This window comes from Orbicella faveolata, unplaced genomic scaffold (genome assembly GCF_042242905.1).
Source record: "Orbicella faveolata isolate gen_17 unplaced genomic scaffold, um_ofav_v1 contig_15, whole genome shotgun sequence".
Classification (NCBI taxonomy): domain Eukaryota; kingdom Metazoa; phylum Cnidaria; class Anthozoa; order Scleractinia; family Merulinidae; genus Orbicella; species Orbicella faveolata.
In genome coordinates, this window is record NW_028301542.1 from 5,969,709 (window position 1) to 5,984,317 (window position 14,609).

Below are 14,609 nucleotides of genomic sequence, written 5' to 3' on the forward strand. Positions count from 1 at the left end.
TTTATTGATGGATAAATTTTATTTTCGGCATCCGGAGAGAAAAACTTATGTGCTAATAATAATGCAAGAAGCTAATGATCCTAATGAATAAGAATACAAAAGCAAAAACCGACACAACGTAGGATGATTTCTTGAAGGTGTACTATGTTTCGGCTGGCCAAACCAGCCTTCTTCAGGTACAATGAGAATTTTACATTGGGACGTGTTTTTATGTAGCCGATATTTTCGTAATACCGGAAATACGTAAAACTCAGCCGAAATATAGTACACCTTCAAAAAGTCATCCTACGTTGTGTCGGTTTTTGCTTTTGTATTCTTCATTTTATATGTAAAGCCGATTAGATCACTATTGATCCAACGTATACCAGCAGGATCATCGTTCCGATTGCTTGCTTAAACATTTTCTTATAAATAAGAATGCCTGATCGCATGTCAGAAGTTAATAGGCCATATTCGTATCCTCGGTATTGAACTGGAACAAGCTTGGAAAGGAGGCACATGCGTAGGAAAATATCATTAAAAAGAAGTCAATGTCATTTGCATTTGAAAAGACTTCTCGCATTAGCCTCAGTTGCAAGCTAGATCCAGTCTAATACCGAGAATACGAATATGGCCTATTCATAGGCAAGTATCTATTAATCATTACTTTGCAATCCCAGTGATTTCAGCTGATGTCTTAAACCCGGTCTAAAAGGAAGGTCCCGACAGGCAAGGTGCTACAAATCCAATTTTCAGCTCAAATTTTGCCCTTACCTCATTTCCGATTTATTTATTTTTTTTGCCTAAATCACAGTCCCATTCAAATTTTGTCTGTGATTCTCAGTCCAGGTCATCCAAATTCCATTTTACAAGTGAAAAAGTTAGAGAAATTTTAGTTCCCATTTTACCTTAAAGAAGCTCAGCCACTGTATTTTGGGTTGTTTTGACCACGTACAAAATTATCTTTAATGGAAGGAAACCTGAAAATAGTGCTTTTAAAGGTGCGCTTGTGTAGTTTATTAAGATAGAAAAAAAAAAAAAACACCAAAGAGATAATAATAAACCATAAAGAAGCAAGGATGGTTAAGAATGGAAAAGATTAATACGGATTGCAAACGATGAACTTGACAAATTTAGACTAAACCTTTCAAGATGTAGGAAACCGTAACGTAGTTCGGAGCCCTCTACCAGCTTTTGATTCTAATCGATGATTTCCTGACAAAATATCGAGCGGCAATATTGTTTAATTTGATTACTAATTCGAGATCATTCCCTCTTGGGTTTGGCATCACCCTTGCTACAGCACACACGGGAAATGCATCTACATATCAGCCTTATTAGAATGCAACCAAAGTAACTATAGCAACAAGGAAGGCTATGACGTCAAGAAGGTAGTACTGATATCAAGGAATGTTAAACACTTGAGCTCTGAGGTGCCGGGCTCCACCATGTCTGAGTACATACTCTATCCAGTCACCAGTTGTCTCTAGCGGGGTCCGTGGACTGTCTTTCATCAGCCGGGAAATGCGCATCGCGTCTGCCTTGAATCTGAAACAAACGTTCAGAAAACTGAGTAAACTTGCACACACAGTTCACACACTTTGTTGTAATTACCAGGCGAATCGAAATTGCACGTCAGATGAGGAACAAAGAAAAAAAGAGTGAAAGAGTACGCAAGGTAGCATGGGAAGCCGGAGGGAGGGAAAGAAGGGGGGAAGAGCGGGAAAGAGGAAGGCAGAGGAGGTGAGGGAGGGATGGAGGGAGCAAGGGAGCCCGGGGATAGTCTACAACGTTGTATGCGGGAAGGCTCCTTACCCTTTTGTACTTTAAATTGAAAAAGGTATTCCTTTAACATACTTTCATAACTGGCTCGTATTATGAATAAATCGCCAAAAAGGAAGTCTTCTTGTAATTTTCATGTAATGCCTAATAAATGAAATGATCTAGCCACGAGGTGCTTGTGTTCGAAATGTTTTAATTAAAGGCCCTTTATTTGATGTAACTAAATGACAGATTTGTCTACCCTTTCATATACCTCAACATGTGAAACCCCTACTCTTTTAAATACCTTAAGCCTGAAAACGGTACTCCTCTCGGGCGGAGCCTCCCCGTATAGGCCATTATAGGAAATACCCCCCGGCAAGGAAGTAAACCATCCCCTTGCCAGTCGCCTCTTTGCTAGCAACCTCACCTCGGTTCATCAACTACCCGCACAATTGTCCCAAACAGTTGTTCATCATCCATAGTTTCATAATCCACAACTATTCCCAGTCCAAATTGCTCCGCTTTCTTGGCATTGAGAAACTGGTCCGCAAATAAGGGAACAGCCACCACAAGGACACCATAGTACGGAGACTCGTAAAGACTGTTGTGTCCCACATGGGAGACAAAAGCTCTGATGTGCTTGTGAGCCAATAGATCATTCTGAGGTAACCATGACACTACTTTGATGCTTGGACTGAGAGATGGTGGAACATAATCTAAAAATGGTCAAATGTTTTGTAAGAGTAGTGCTATGTCATTGAATTAGTCATACTAAGTTACTTGAGGTAAATATGCAAATTACTGCTCTAAAAATGCTCGCTTGCTCTACGATCATTCACCCAGTCAGGCCGTTAGTCGGTCGGTCGGTCCACCAGACAGCCAGGCAGTTTATCAGTAACTTAGCCAGTCAGTCGTCAAGTTGGCCACCTAGCTGATGTGTCATGTAGCAAGCCCGGCCAGTCAGCAGATCTGTCTGTCAGTCAGTAAGTCAGTGGGTCAACAGTCAGTCAGTCCCTCAGTCAGGCAGTCAGTCAGTCAGTCAGTCAGTCAGTCAGTCAACCAATTGACCAGTGGGTCCATCATTCATTGAGCCAGTCAGACAGACAGTCAGTTCGTCAGTTTTAAACAATCAATTAGTCAATAAATCAGCCAGTCGCTCAATCTCTCGCTAAAATTGTAACTTAATCACCTTTCAGTCTCCACAGAACTTTTTGCTTCAACTTTCCAAAGGCTGTAGCCAGCATGTTTATCTTTTCTTTAGGAATAACTGATTACACATATGTTCCAAAGGAAGCCATTATGAAGCCGTACCCCCCTGAATCGCCTACAAATTCCTGAAAATCAGGAGGGAGCTTCTCAGACTCTTGAACTGTGATTGGTCCCACCATGATATGACCTATAATAAACAATTATTGGATGAGGTTTTTGTGATATCCAGAATAATCAAGGTCGAGGTAGGAGTTGGCTGAGGCTGATAACACTTACCGGGACCATGATTATTCTGGATATCACAAAAACCGAATCTAGTAATTGTTTTATTATACATTGAACGAAAAAATAAATGGAAACCATGTGTTTGCTTTTTCACTGACCGCAACCAACACAAAGCGCTCGAGCTTGACATGATTACCCTTAGAAATCAGGCACCCCGGTCATACATGACATGATTACTTGTGACCTTGAGTGTCCTTGACATGATTATTGTATAATCTGCAGCTAGATGACGTCACAGACGCTGATTTCGAAAATTCACTGTACGCTTTCGGTCAATCAGAAAAGAGATAGTGAGTTCAATGTATAACAGTGTACATAAACAATAGTTAGAGATCTTAAAACGAATTCCCTACACACTGATTCTGATCGGTAGGAGCGACGCATTATGGTGAGACAGCACACCATGATACGCCTTCCACAAGATAACACCAATTATCAAAAACTAGATCGTTGGGTAACGTAATTCAAACGTTTCATTGGCTTAGCCACCATGGTATATGAACCATTATACCATGCTCTACAAATATGGTGAGCATACATGTAACTTTCGAGGCCTTATTTTGATTTTTTGTTAGTTCTCTATATTGTGGGAGCGTTTTTTAGTACTACAATTATTCCATTCACCCTTGTTGGATATGAGACGATTATAGCATCTCCAAAGCGTGCTCGTGGAATAATTAAGTACGCAACATCGGTTTGCTTGAAAATTCCGATTGGTTGTCATTATATTTCATAATGTAAGTAACTTAAGACCAGTTGTTATAAGTAAAACCAGTTGGTTGAGGAGACCCAGTCCCCTCTACCAACTATGGTAAAACGTATCTATTTAATTTGTTCAACCAACCTGGTAGAAGAGGCTGTGGAAATCCAAGAGCAAAATCGGCTACGAAAATCACCAGCTCTGTATCACCAAGACCTTCCGCGAAACTTCTTTCAGGCTTGATATTGAACTTAGCTTTAAGTGCGTCAAATGAACGAGCAACAAAAAGATCGAGTAGAAATCTGGTAACAATGAACATTCCAAAGTTGACAACACGCTGAACGAATGTCATTTTACTTGGCAACCCTGTCTCACGCAACGGTACATATGACACTGGCAAGGGTACCATATGATATGTTGAAATAGCTTGGTTTGGAGGTCCAATAGCAACTGTTACACTTGGAATATCAAGGAACTGACTGACTAAGACACCACACGGCCCAGAGGAATCAAACACGATCAAATCAAAGCTCTTGAACTCCCGCAAGGTATCACTGCTGTTCAAAAGGCTTTCACACATGACAAGTTGAACTTGAAACAGGTTCCATCCAATTTTGTACTTGTTCTCTTCAAGTGCAGGTCTTATCATTAGATCTTCAATGAAGCCAGGTTTGTAGGGAATTTCAAACGTCTTGTGTGGGATTCTCTCGTTGGGCGTTGGTGGCCTATCAGAGGAAACCACCATCACAACCTGTGAAAAACAAAAACGAAAAGTGAAAATTGAGCTTCGTCGTTAGAATTGAATGCACATGGAATGCATGTTTGTCCAACACTTGAAAACTTCCAGTAATAATATTCTTTTGTCATATGGTGATGGGCTCCTGGTTATATATATGTTATGAGCTAGCGCGAGATACTGGTCAATTTCTCCAAACATGAGGGGAAAAAAAAATCCACTTTACAAGAAACTGTTCATTCGCCTAAATTAATTCATGAGCGGTCCACCATGGCGGTCCGTATAGTAAAATTCGGACCTCTAAGGGACCCAATCAGAATTCTTCTTTCATCGCGGACCAGGTCAACCGTATAATAAAAGGCCATACGAACGAGGGAAAAGGGTCAACGCAATACAGAATGACCCAGTCACCTCGTTTGCATGTCAAACTTTGCTGTTGACCGCCGTTGACTGATTGGAATGGAGGCTACGCTTGACTGAGAACAACTTACATATTTACTGTGTATTTGACATCTGCTAAAGGAGATCGTAACGGTTTGCACATCTTAAAAAGTTTAGCATAAACATTTCAAGTTCGTCGTTTGTAATCCTCCATCCTTAACCGTCCTCATTCAGTTATGGTTAACTATTATCTCTTTCGTGTTTCCGCGCTCAGTAAACTACCATTTTCAGGTTTCCTTCAATTTAAAGGTAATTTTGTACGTGGCAAAAATAACTCAAAATACCGTGACTGAGCGGTCTTCTCTATTAAGCCACATAGCCGCCGGCACGGCCTGGGACACCGTTACGGCATATGTGAACATTTATCGCTGAATCATAATCTATCCCAGGCATTGACCGCCGGCTTGCCTGCGAAGTTGAGCTGAGTTCAACTTCGCAGGCAAGCCGGTGGTTGTCGGCGGTTGTCGGCGGTTGTCGGCAGTTGTCGGCGATGAAAATACTTTATGTGAACATCATCTGCGGACGCAACGTACTCCAGTAAGACGATTTGATTCATATTTAGGGATGAAATGGTTGAAACTTGTGCAATTCGATTTTCATTTCGTGCAAATTTGAGTACGTCGGCGATCCATCGCAGATGCGCCGGGGACCCACTGGGACAGATCGCCGAACGTTGTCAGTCGCAACCGGCGACTACGTCGCAGATAGGTCGGCGGGATATGAGAACCAGGCGTTAAAGATGATTTCTAATGAAAACATTCAAGCTGTTAAAGTGAGGGTTTCGAACGCTCTCACGTCGAACGCACGGAATACAGGTAGCTTGCGTTTACCTGATGGTCTCGTGATGCCAACTCCTGCAAGGTGTTCCGGACGACGAAGTAATGAGATCCTGATGAAAAAGCACTGATGCCCATGTGGTGTGCGCATTTTTCTGGGGCATCATTTCCCCCCCCCCCCCCCCCCTCACCTTTGGGCTGTGCATGACCTTTTTTTGCTGGGCAATAGCTTGGGCAAGCATTTTTTGACATCAAAAAATACGACCTGGATAGTAGAAAGCACGTGCTCGATTTTTTGTCCCCATGGCTCTCGTTGCACAATTTTTTTAGCAGTTTTTGCTTTGCAGGAAAGCAGCTGCACAAAATTTATACAAACTACGCATAACGACAAATATAGGGAAAACAAACTATACTTTTCAGGCAATAGATCTTTGGAAAGAGCTTCCAACCCATTTCAAAGAACTTAGCCTATTTGCTTTTTCAAAACCAGAAAAACATTATTTTCTCTCAGACCAAAACCCGAATTATCGTGGGGCACTAAATTTCTGCGGGAGTTTATTTTTGTGAATCGGCGAATTTTTGTATGTTGCGGGAAATACTTTTTGCGATTGTAAAAAAGGTGGTTTTTCTTGCTGTGTACTAATTTTTGCGATTTTAGGAAAGTCGCGTTTTTCGCAGTTTTCATTAAACTACATGCAATTGGCTAATGAAACAACATGTAGATATGCAAAACAGAGTAATATCCAGTAATCCGTTTCACTCTATCACAGTTACACCTAGTCTCCTCCGCAGCCGTTATTAGGGTCGTCACGCAACACTTCTCCCCCACGGGGAGAAGCGTTGCGTGACGACCCTAATAACGGCTAATAATAATATCACAGTTACACCTAGTCTCCTCCGCAGCCGTTATTAGGGTCGTCACGCAACGCTTCTCCCCCACGGGGAGAAGCGTTGCGTGACGACCCTAATAACGGCTGCGGAGGAGACTAAGTTACACCCTGCTCTTGAGTGGAATTATAGATGCTCTTCTCAATGGAGAACCTTCAGACGATCTTTTCCTGTAAACGTTTTTATTTCTGAACGTTTTGTTTCTCATTTCATCGTTTTGTCTCTGAACGAAAGAGACGTTTTAAATAAATAGCAGCAACAAGATTCTACTTTTGATATTTGTATGTAGAATTTCACCGGTGTAGTAAATTATTGCGGAGAAAAGTTTTGCAGAAATTTTTCTGGCGGATCGCGGAGAAAAAAAATCGCAAAATCGCAAAAATTAGACCCCGCAGAAATTTAGTACCACAGGTTAGTTAATTTTTGTTTTGTTCTCCCTTATTAAAACCAAACTGTAAACTGTAAATTCTTCCTTCATCTCTCCTGTCCTACAATTAGACATAACTGGGCTGGAGGCTAACTCGAAAACCTAATGGTTTATTTAGCCTCCAGTCTCATTCAAACAAGATAGTAATAGTTACCTCGTCGAAAACATACTGCATGAATTGAATAAACTAAAAATGTTGTAATATAAAGATGTTGTTGTTGTTAAGGACGTCCGGTGGCTTAATGAGTGTTTCAGTCCATTACCAGCTGCTGTTCGAGGAAGAAGTCCAGGACCGCAGACCAGACTCGAGCGAGCGGCGGAACTCGAACCAGCCCCAGCCATTGTGCTGTGTTCTTGGGCAAAGCACTCATTCTCGCTGGAGGTTCTCAGTATGGGGTTAACCATCAACCGTCAAATGGCCAAAAAAGACCAAATGAAATAATAACCGCCAACGGTTAGAAACGCAATATTTTTACCGTCAATTCAACCGTCAAATGAGCAAGCCAATTCTAGATTGATTCTTTGATTGACTGGACAGTACAACAGTGTAACACACCGTGTTACACTGGGTAACAAAAGAGTTAATAATTAACTTTTATTGCACAACATATTAGAACCTGTTTTGAGCGGACACCCTGTATTAAGCGGACACTAGTGAGGGTCCCAAAGGTGTCCGCTTAATACAGGTCTCACTAGGTGCAAAAAATTGGTCTGGCAGGAGTGAGTTCATATCAAGTTTGACGAATTTGGCGTCATGACGGCATTTTCGTGAAAAGAAAAATGGCAGAGTAGTTTTGCAGTTTTGCTGATAACTGCTCTCTACTGATTTGAATCAAGCAAGTAACATCCTCGCTGTCTGTCGCAATTTTCTCGAAAAGTACCCCTCTACAGCTTTCGTGAGGGAAACTTACTTTCGCTGCTGCGAATATGGGGCGGTTTCTCCATCTTCATATTCATTCTGCACATAAAAGCCACCACTTTACTCCTGTAAAGCTATCTACAAGTTGTTACACATTTCTCAAAACATTGCTCGAAATTAGACAAAAAGTTGCACACATCTTGTAAAAAAAAAACAAAGAGAAAGTTGTTCTTTTTCGCGAAAGTTGCTCTTTTCTGTCATAGTAATTGGTCTAAATTAAAATTACCCGGACTAATACCCTTGAAAGTAAGATTTCTAAGCATTTTCTGTTGCCACTGCAGTAGTTAATAAAATAATTAATGATGGCATCAAGTTTACTGACGAGTTTGTAATACTTAAATGTTTTAAATATGTGCTTAGAAGTCGAAAGATCTCTGAATCTTCCTCGAAAATCTTCGTTAAGCTTCAAAAAACTTCCAAAAATCTTCAGAAAATGGTAGCACCAATAAAAGCCGCTTTGTTAAATTAAAAAAAAATAATAAAAGCTGCTTTGATTCTTCAGAGTAGCGATGCTCGTCGGAAAAGTTGAATTAAATCTCTAAAAAGAGACCAATCTAAGACTTATTCGAGGTATAGCTATATTGACCCCCCAAAAATAGTTGATAACATTTTAAAACGGACACGACGACGACGTACATTGACTACTAAAGTAGCGTTTCGTCCTGGACACACTAAGTGAGACCAGAATCGAGATTAAACGGTATGACATACAAACGAATGAGTTCTACATTTTCTAAAAAAATATAATGAACTAAGAACAGTTCACTCCTTCTTAGGTTTGTTGTCACTCCGTCGACAGCACACTCGACACATGCATCTACATGTCAATCTTATCACCATGACAACCAATGTCACCACAGCAACAAGAAAAGCTATGACGTCAAGTAGGTAGTACTGATACCAAGGAATGCTAAACACTTGAGCTCTGAGGTGCTGGGCTCCACCATGTCTGAGTACATACTCTATCCAGTCACCAGTTTTCTCCAGCGGGGTCCGTGGACTGTCTTTCATCAGCTGAGAAATGCGCATGGCCTCGGTTTTGAATCTAGAAATGAGGTTTAAATTGTTATAGCTGGAAAACTAAAATTTTTGAAAATGATTTCACTGAGAGGTTTGAGAACACTCAAATGTTTTAAGAGCATCCTCGTGAGTTGCAGCTGTTAGCGGCGAAATCTCTGAAAGCTGAGATAATCGCTACGCTAGCTAACTAACAAATGACACAAAGCTATCAATACCTTGGTTCATTGACAACACTCTCTATTGCCTCTAAAAGTTGCTGGGCATTCACAGTTTGGTGATCCACAGCTATTCCAAGTCCAAAATGCTCTACTTTCTTAGCGTTAGAAGGCTGATCTCCAAATAAGGGATAAGCCACCACAGGGACACCATGGTATGCTGACTCATAGAGACTGTGGTGTCCCACATGGGAGACAAAAGCTTTGATGTCCTTGTGACCCAATAGATCATTCTGAGGTAACCATGACACTGCTTTGACATTAGCATTGAGAAACGAAGGGATGTACCCTTTAAACATAAAAAGAGAACGAGATTTTCAGTCACATCAGCTCCAACCATGGCCCGAAAGGCTACCAAGTGGAGCAATCATACTCATAGGAACCCATGAATTACTTTTCTCATGGTCATCATATATAGCTAACGTCGGGTAATGCTCCAGTGGGCGCATATACGCACAATGACGAGACGAAGTCGCACAACACGGCGGCTATAAATGAAGCCTTAGTTTACAGCGTAAATGTTCGATACTGGACATCCATGTTCTGGTCAATAGCAGATTTGCACGTTGTAATGTCATTTGACTACAACTACCAGAATTCCTTTCGTTAATCTTTATTATTTAAATTTTAAATTTCCAGTGGGGTTCAATAGCAATTGCCTTAATTGGCATAAGAAACAAAAAAGTGAAGGATTCTCTTAGTTGCAGTTAAATCACGCCATCATCGCATGCAAATCACCTATTGACACCTATCAAAACAAGGCATCCGCTGACTAGTATCACGTGACCATATGGTGGGCTCAAGGTTAGAGCTTATTGAGGTCATGTTTTTTTTGAAGTTGACCGCTGCCCAGGTACTGGCTTTTGATTGGATTGCAGGCTCAGGCCGGGTTACCTTATTATAATTCGGTGCTCTGCTTTTAGGCTTGGCTAAATCTATATATTATGCAAATGTATGGTACAAACAAATCACTGTTACCTTTGAGCTTCCATAAAACGTTCTGCCTCAACTTTCCAAAAGCTGAGGCCATGATGTCAATCTTTTCCTTAGGAACAACTGTTTGTACATAAGACCCAAAAGAAACAATAATGAATCCATTCCCTCCTGCACTGTTGATAAAATCAACTAAATCAGGGGGGAGTGGGTTGACTTTAGGTTGTATGGTAATGGGACCAACCATGATGTGACCTGCAAATCAAATACACTCATGTTAACATGACTATGGAGAGGTTTTGTGAAATTTCCTCTTAGAAAAAAGATAGAGAAATGCATTTTGATTGTTTTTTGGTTTGTGGATCATGATTTCTACATTGGATCTTTGTTATTGGTCTCTAAAACTAATGTGATTCAAACTTTTAGGGCCTCAGTTTACATGGAGAGTGCCCTGGCTATCCCAGACATGGTAATCTGCCTTTCTGGGGCACCCTACTGTCTAGTTTCAAACATGAAATGGCAGTTAATAATCTGGGATACAGTTATTACCCATACAATTCTTGAGCCAACCCCCCTCAATTCCAATCAGTGATATTTGTGCTAACCTGAGCAATATTTACCGGTAGGCAAACTGCAGTTATATTTTATTGTTTTGCCATTTTGTGTTTTAAACACGCCTATCTTTTTGCCATGTAACTGCCATAAAGACATTGAAAAGTTGCCGCTAGTGGAACAAGTGATAAAAAATAAAACTTTGTGTGTGCCAAAAGGTTTCTACCGTACACCATCGTCTTTGAAATTTGCTTAGCAGCCAGACAGAAGATGGCCCAGTGACTGACATATTTAGGTGAGTTGCATGTATGAAAGGCAGGCTATGTGTTAACCCTCCTAGCCAGGTAGCCCGGCCAGTTACACAGGGCAGTTGACTGTCCCTGCCTCCATGTAAACAGGGTCTTTGAAGGGGCTTTTGATAATAATTAATATACAAAATAAAAATTTGGGGACAGTAATTGGTGCCCAATTCTCAGTCACTGTACTGTTTTAAATTCAAGCCCTCATGGCTTGACCGTCTTCAAAAATTAATATTTTATATTTAAAAGAAATACATTATGTGGTTCCAGAAAATATCCAACACCTCCACCAAAGGTGGTTATTTGGTTTGTATGCTCCCCCTGTGCCCCGCGGAATTTCCAGTTTAACTTCATGCTTTCCCTTTAAAAATTCGGCTTTTGAGACCCCACACCCCATTGGAATTTCCAATGACCATCCTTGATGTGGGCTGGTATGGATATTTTCTAGACCTGCACATTATGCAAACCTGGCAGAAGTGGCTGTGGATATTCCAGAGCAAAATCTGCTTCAATAATCAACAGTTCATAATTTGCAAGAGCCTCATGGTAGCTTATCTCAGGCGTGATGTTGTACTTCTCCTTGAGGTGGCCCATGGAAGTGGCAAACATAAAATGTGCCGCAAATTGAGAAAAAATGTACATTCCAAAGTTCATAAGACGCTGTATGAAGGACATTTTACTGGTAAAGCTAGTCATGTGTACAGGAACATATGACACAGGAAGGGGTATCTGGTAATATGAAGATGTTGCAACATTTGGTGAAATTGGAAATATTACAACATGAGGAATACCAAGAAGATCAGCGACTAACACGCTACATATGGCAGCTGCTTCATATACCACCAAGTCAAAATTCTGCAGAGATTGAAGTAGTTCTGTGTCATTTAACAAGTGTTCACAATCAACTCTTCGCAGTTCATTCAATTTGAGAATTGCCTTCAACATCCCCTCTTCAATTGCCATTCTTATTACAATTTTTTCAAGAAAAGCAGAATCAAATGGGACTTGGTACGTCTTATGAGGAATCTCTTCATCTGATCTTGATTCTTTCTCCATGGAGGGCTTTACAAGAACTACCTACACAATTTAAAACAAGAATTTGATCACAGAGGATTAAGTCATTATTTCCTATATAATGATATAAAGTATGTGACTTAACGGTTCAGTACAACCTGACTTCTGTTCCTAGGGGTGGGAATGGGGGGGGGGGGGGGACACTCTACAAGTTCTACACGGGGGGGCTCTGCCCAAAACTGGTCCAAATCCTTATCCTTTTGTATACCACTTTGACAGAAAAGGTACCCCCTTCACATACTTGCATAACCTGGTCCATACTATGAATAAAACACCAAAAACGTAGGTCTTCTTGTCATTTTCATGTACCTAGTGCCTAATGAATGAAATAATACAGCCATATTGGTGCATCTGTTCGAGTTATTTTAATTTAAGGCTTTTTGAAATAACTAAATGACAGATATCCATTAGCTACCTTTTCATATTCCTCAGCTTGTGAATTCCCTACCCTTTTATATACCTGAAGCCTCAAAAAGGTACCCCTCCTGGGCAGAGCCTCCCTATATAGGCCATTATAGGGATCACCTACTACGTAATTATTTATTTATTTATTTATTTATTTACCACTTACTGTAAGAGAGTTGGGGATGTTTCATGCAGGGGTGAAAATTACAGATTATGATGTCACTTAGGTCTAACTTAAGGTGTTCAGAAAAAAATGCCTAGTGGGGACTCCCCCAGGAGGGCTACTCCCTATGGATGCTCCACCCCACCCATGAGGGGTACCTTAGTCAAGCTTCAGGTATATAGAAGGTTAGGGATTTCACAAGTCCAGGTATATGAAAGGGTAAGGATACTTATTATAAATTTATTTATAGGAGAAAATATTTGAGGGCAGCATGTTTACCATCATAAAGTCATTGCAGTAATTCAAACTATTTGACAAGCATTCCGACCCTTTCAGACGGAAGTTCCCCCCCCCCCCGGCCCATGTAAGAGGTTCACCATTCGAATCAACCCTCAAAGATAGATAAAATGAGAACTGTGAGCCCCCAACTCTGCTTAATAAACTTCACAAAACACACAGCCTCACAACCCTGACAACTTTTGCAACAAACGTATCCTGATTGGTTCATGATCAAGGTCAAGTATCTGTCGAACGTGTGTCAGTCAAGCTAAGGTTCAAATGTTTCAGCTACGTGCGAGAAATTGTGTCCGATTGCAGACCCGAGGGTAAGTGAGGCCGAAGTTTCCACCCGCGGGCTTCAGACTCGCGCGCGTACTGTTATAGCGAACCAAAGTGAAACGTCAAAAAGCTTCGTAATGGAAAGCGCTGCTTGCGTGATCGTAACTTCCTAAAGTGAAATGAAAGCCAGGAAGCTATATCGATCTGATGTGTTTAACAATGCTTTAATACAAACCTCATGTCCCCGTGACGATAATTCTTCCATTGCTTTCCTCACCACGAAATAGTGAGATCCCGAAGACTCTCCAGTAATACCTATAATTCTGGCCGCCAAAGCAGAGTTCACCGTCAAAAGTGAAACAACAACAAGTAGTATCGTCGCCATTTCTTTCTTTCTTTATGTAACTCCCTAGCGTGCGACAAACTAAAATATTTCGCGGTCATCGTCAGAGCGCACTCCTCCCCACCACCCCCTAGTGGGTACGGTGCCGTATGGCCGTATCTTGGTCCGGGAAAATGGGCCAGAATTCCTCGAGACTGCATCTGATGTAAAATAATTATTCAAGGTCTTTAAACTATTAGCCTCCTGCGAAGACGTTCTTACTAGTATGAGTCGTCATAGACCGCGAGCAGTCTCTCTTTTGCTCAAACATCCGTGGGGAAGAACGCAAAACAAGTTGAACCTGCGAGCGCGGTATACAAGCGGCGCGCGCTTCGCATGTCACGCTCGCACGCTCTCGACTGCTCAATTGTGTTGAGTTCTTCTTTGCGTTCTTCCCCACGGATGTTCGAGCAAAGGTGAGACTGCTCGCAGTCTAGAATCGTCACGCACCCTTCCCTAACGAGGGTTGCGTGAGGAAAGATTGCGTGACAAATTGTAGATGTCGACCGAGTTCGCTCTATACTTAATAGGGACGGACCATTATTTTTTAGGTTGGGCAATTACCAAAAAAAATCCCTGTACAGCAAAACTGCTGGAAAAAATAATCATGCAGGGGCCTTCTATCCATGTCCAGTTTTCTGATGCTCAGCAAATTCTCGTGCAGGCTATTGCCCACCAAAGAAGATCATGCACAGCCTATGGGGGTGAAAAACATTTCATGCCTCAGAAAAATACCCAACCCCCCTCTAAAAAAATAAAGTTCGTCCCTTAGTGTATTTTCATTCCCGCCTCCAGAGCCGAGAATGAGTATGTCTTGTTGTGCTCATCACATCTGAGCGAGGTTAATATGCTAGATTACCATGCAGGCGATTTTTCTTCCCTTT

The 14,609-nt window shown here is 41.3% G+C and overlaps 1 protein-coding gene and 1 pseudogene across 2 annotated transcripts; both read right to left on the reverse strand.

The window, feature by feature from the left end:
• Window positions 1-764: 764 nt before the first annotated feature.
• On the reverse strand, window positions 765-6,028 carry LOC110060112 (2-hydroxyacylsphingosine 1-beta-galactosyltransferase-like; annotated as a pseudogene). Its single transcript, XR_016206732.1, has 5 exons — window positions 5,945-6,028; window positions 4,082-4,688; window positions 2,933-3,139; window positions 2,171-2,459; window positions 765-1,527 (listed from the first exon to the last, which is right to left on the reverse strand). The product of XR_016206732.1 is annotated as a 2-hydroxyacylsphingosine 1-beta-galactosyltransferase-like (transcript).
• A 2,133-nt stretch (window positions 6,029-8,161) lies between these two features.
• Window positions 8,162-14,553, reverse strand: LOC110060108 (UDP-glucuronosyltransferase 1A5-like). The gene is made up of 5 exons (XM_020766856.2): window positions 13,579-14,553; window positions 11,611-12,220; window positions 10,338-10,547; window positions 9,360-9,648; window positions 8,162-9,169 (listed from the first exon to the last, which is right to left on the reverse strand). Exons 1-5 carry the CDS (start codon window positions 13,726-13,728, stop codon window positions 8,887-8,889), a joined length of 1,542 nt encoding a protein of 513 aa, XP_020622515.2. The 5' UTR covers window positions 13,729-14,553; the 3' UTR covers window positions 8,162-8,886.
• Between the last annotated feature and the right edge of the window lie 56 nt (window positions 14,554-14,609).

Coding starts and splice junctions, on each gene's coding strand:
- LOC110060108 (XM_020766856.2), bottom strand. CDS start 13,728: ATGGCGACGATACTACTTGTTGTTGTTTCACTTTTGACGGTGAACTCT. Junction 12,221..13,578: donor TATCGTCACGGGGACATGAG/GTTTGTATTAAA, acceptor TAAATTGTGTAG/GTAGTTCTTGTAAAGCCCTC. Junction 9,649..10,337: donor CGTTTTATGGAAGCTCAAAG/GTAACAGTGATT, acceptor TTATGTTTAAAG/GGTACATCCCTTCGTTTCTC.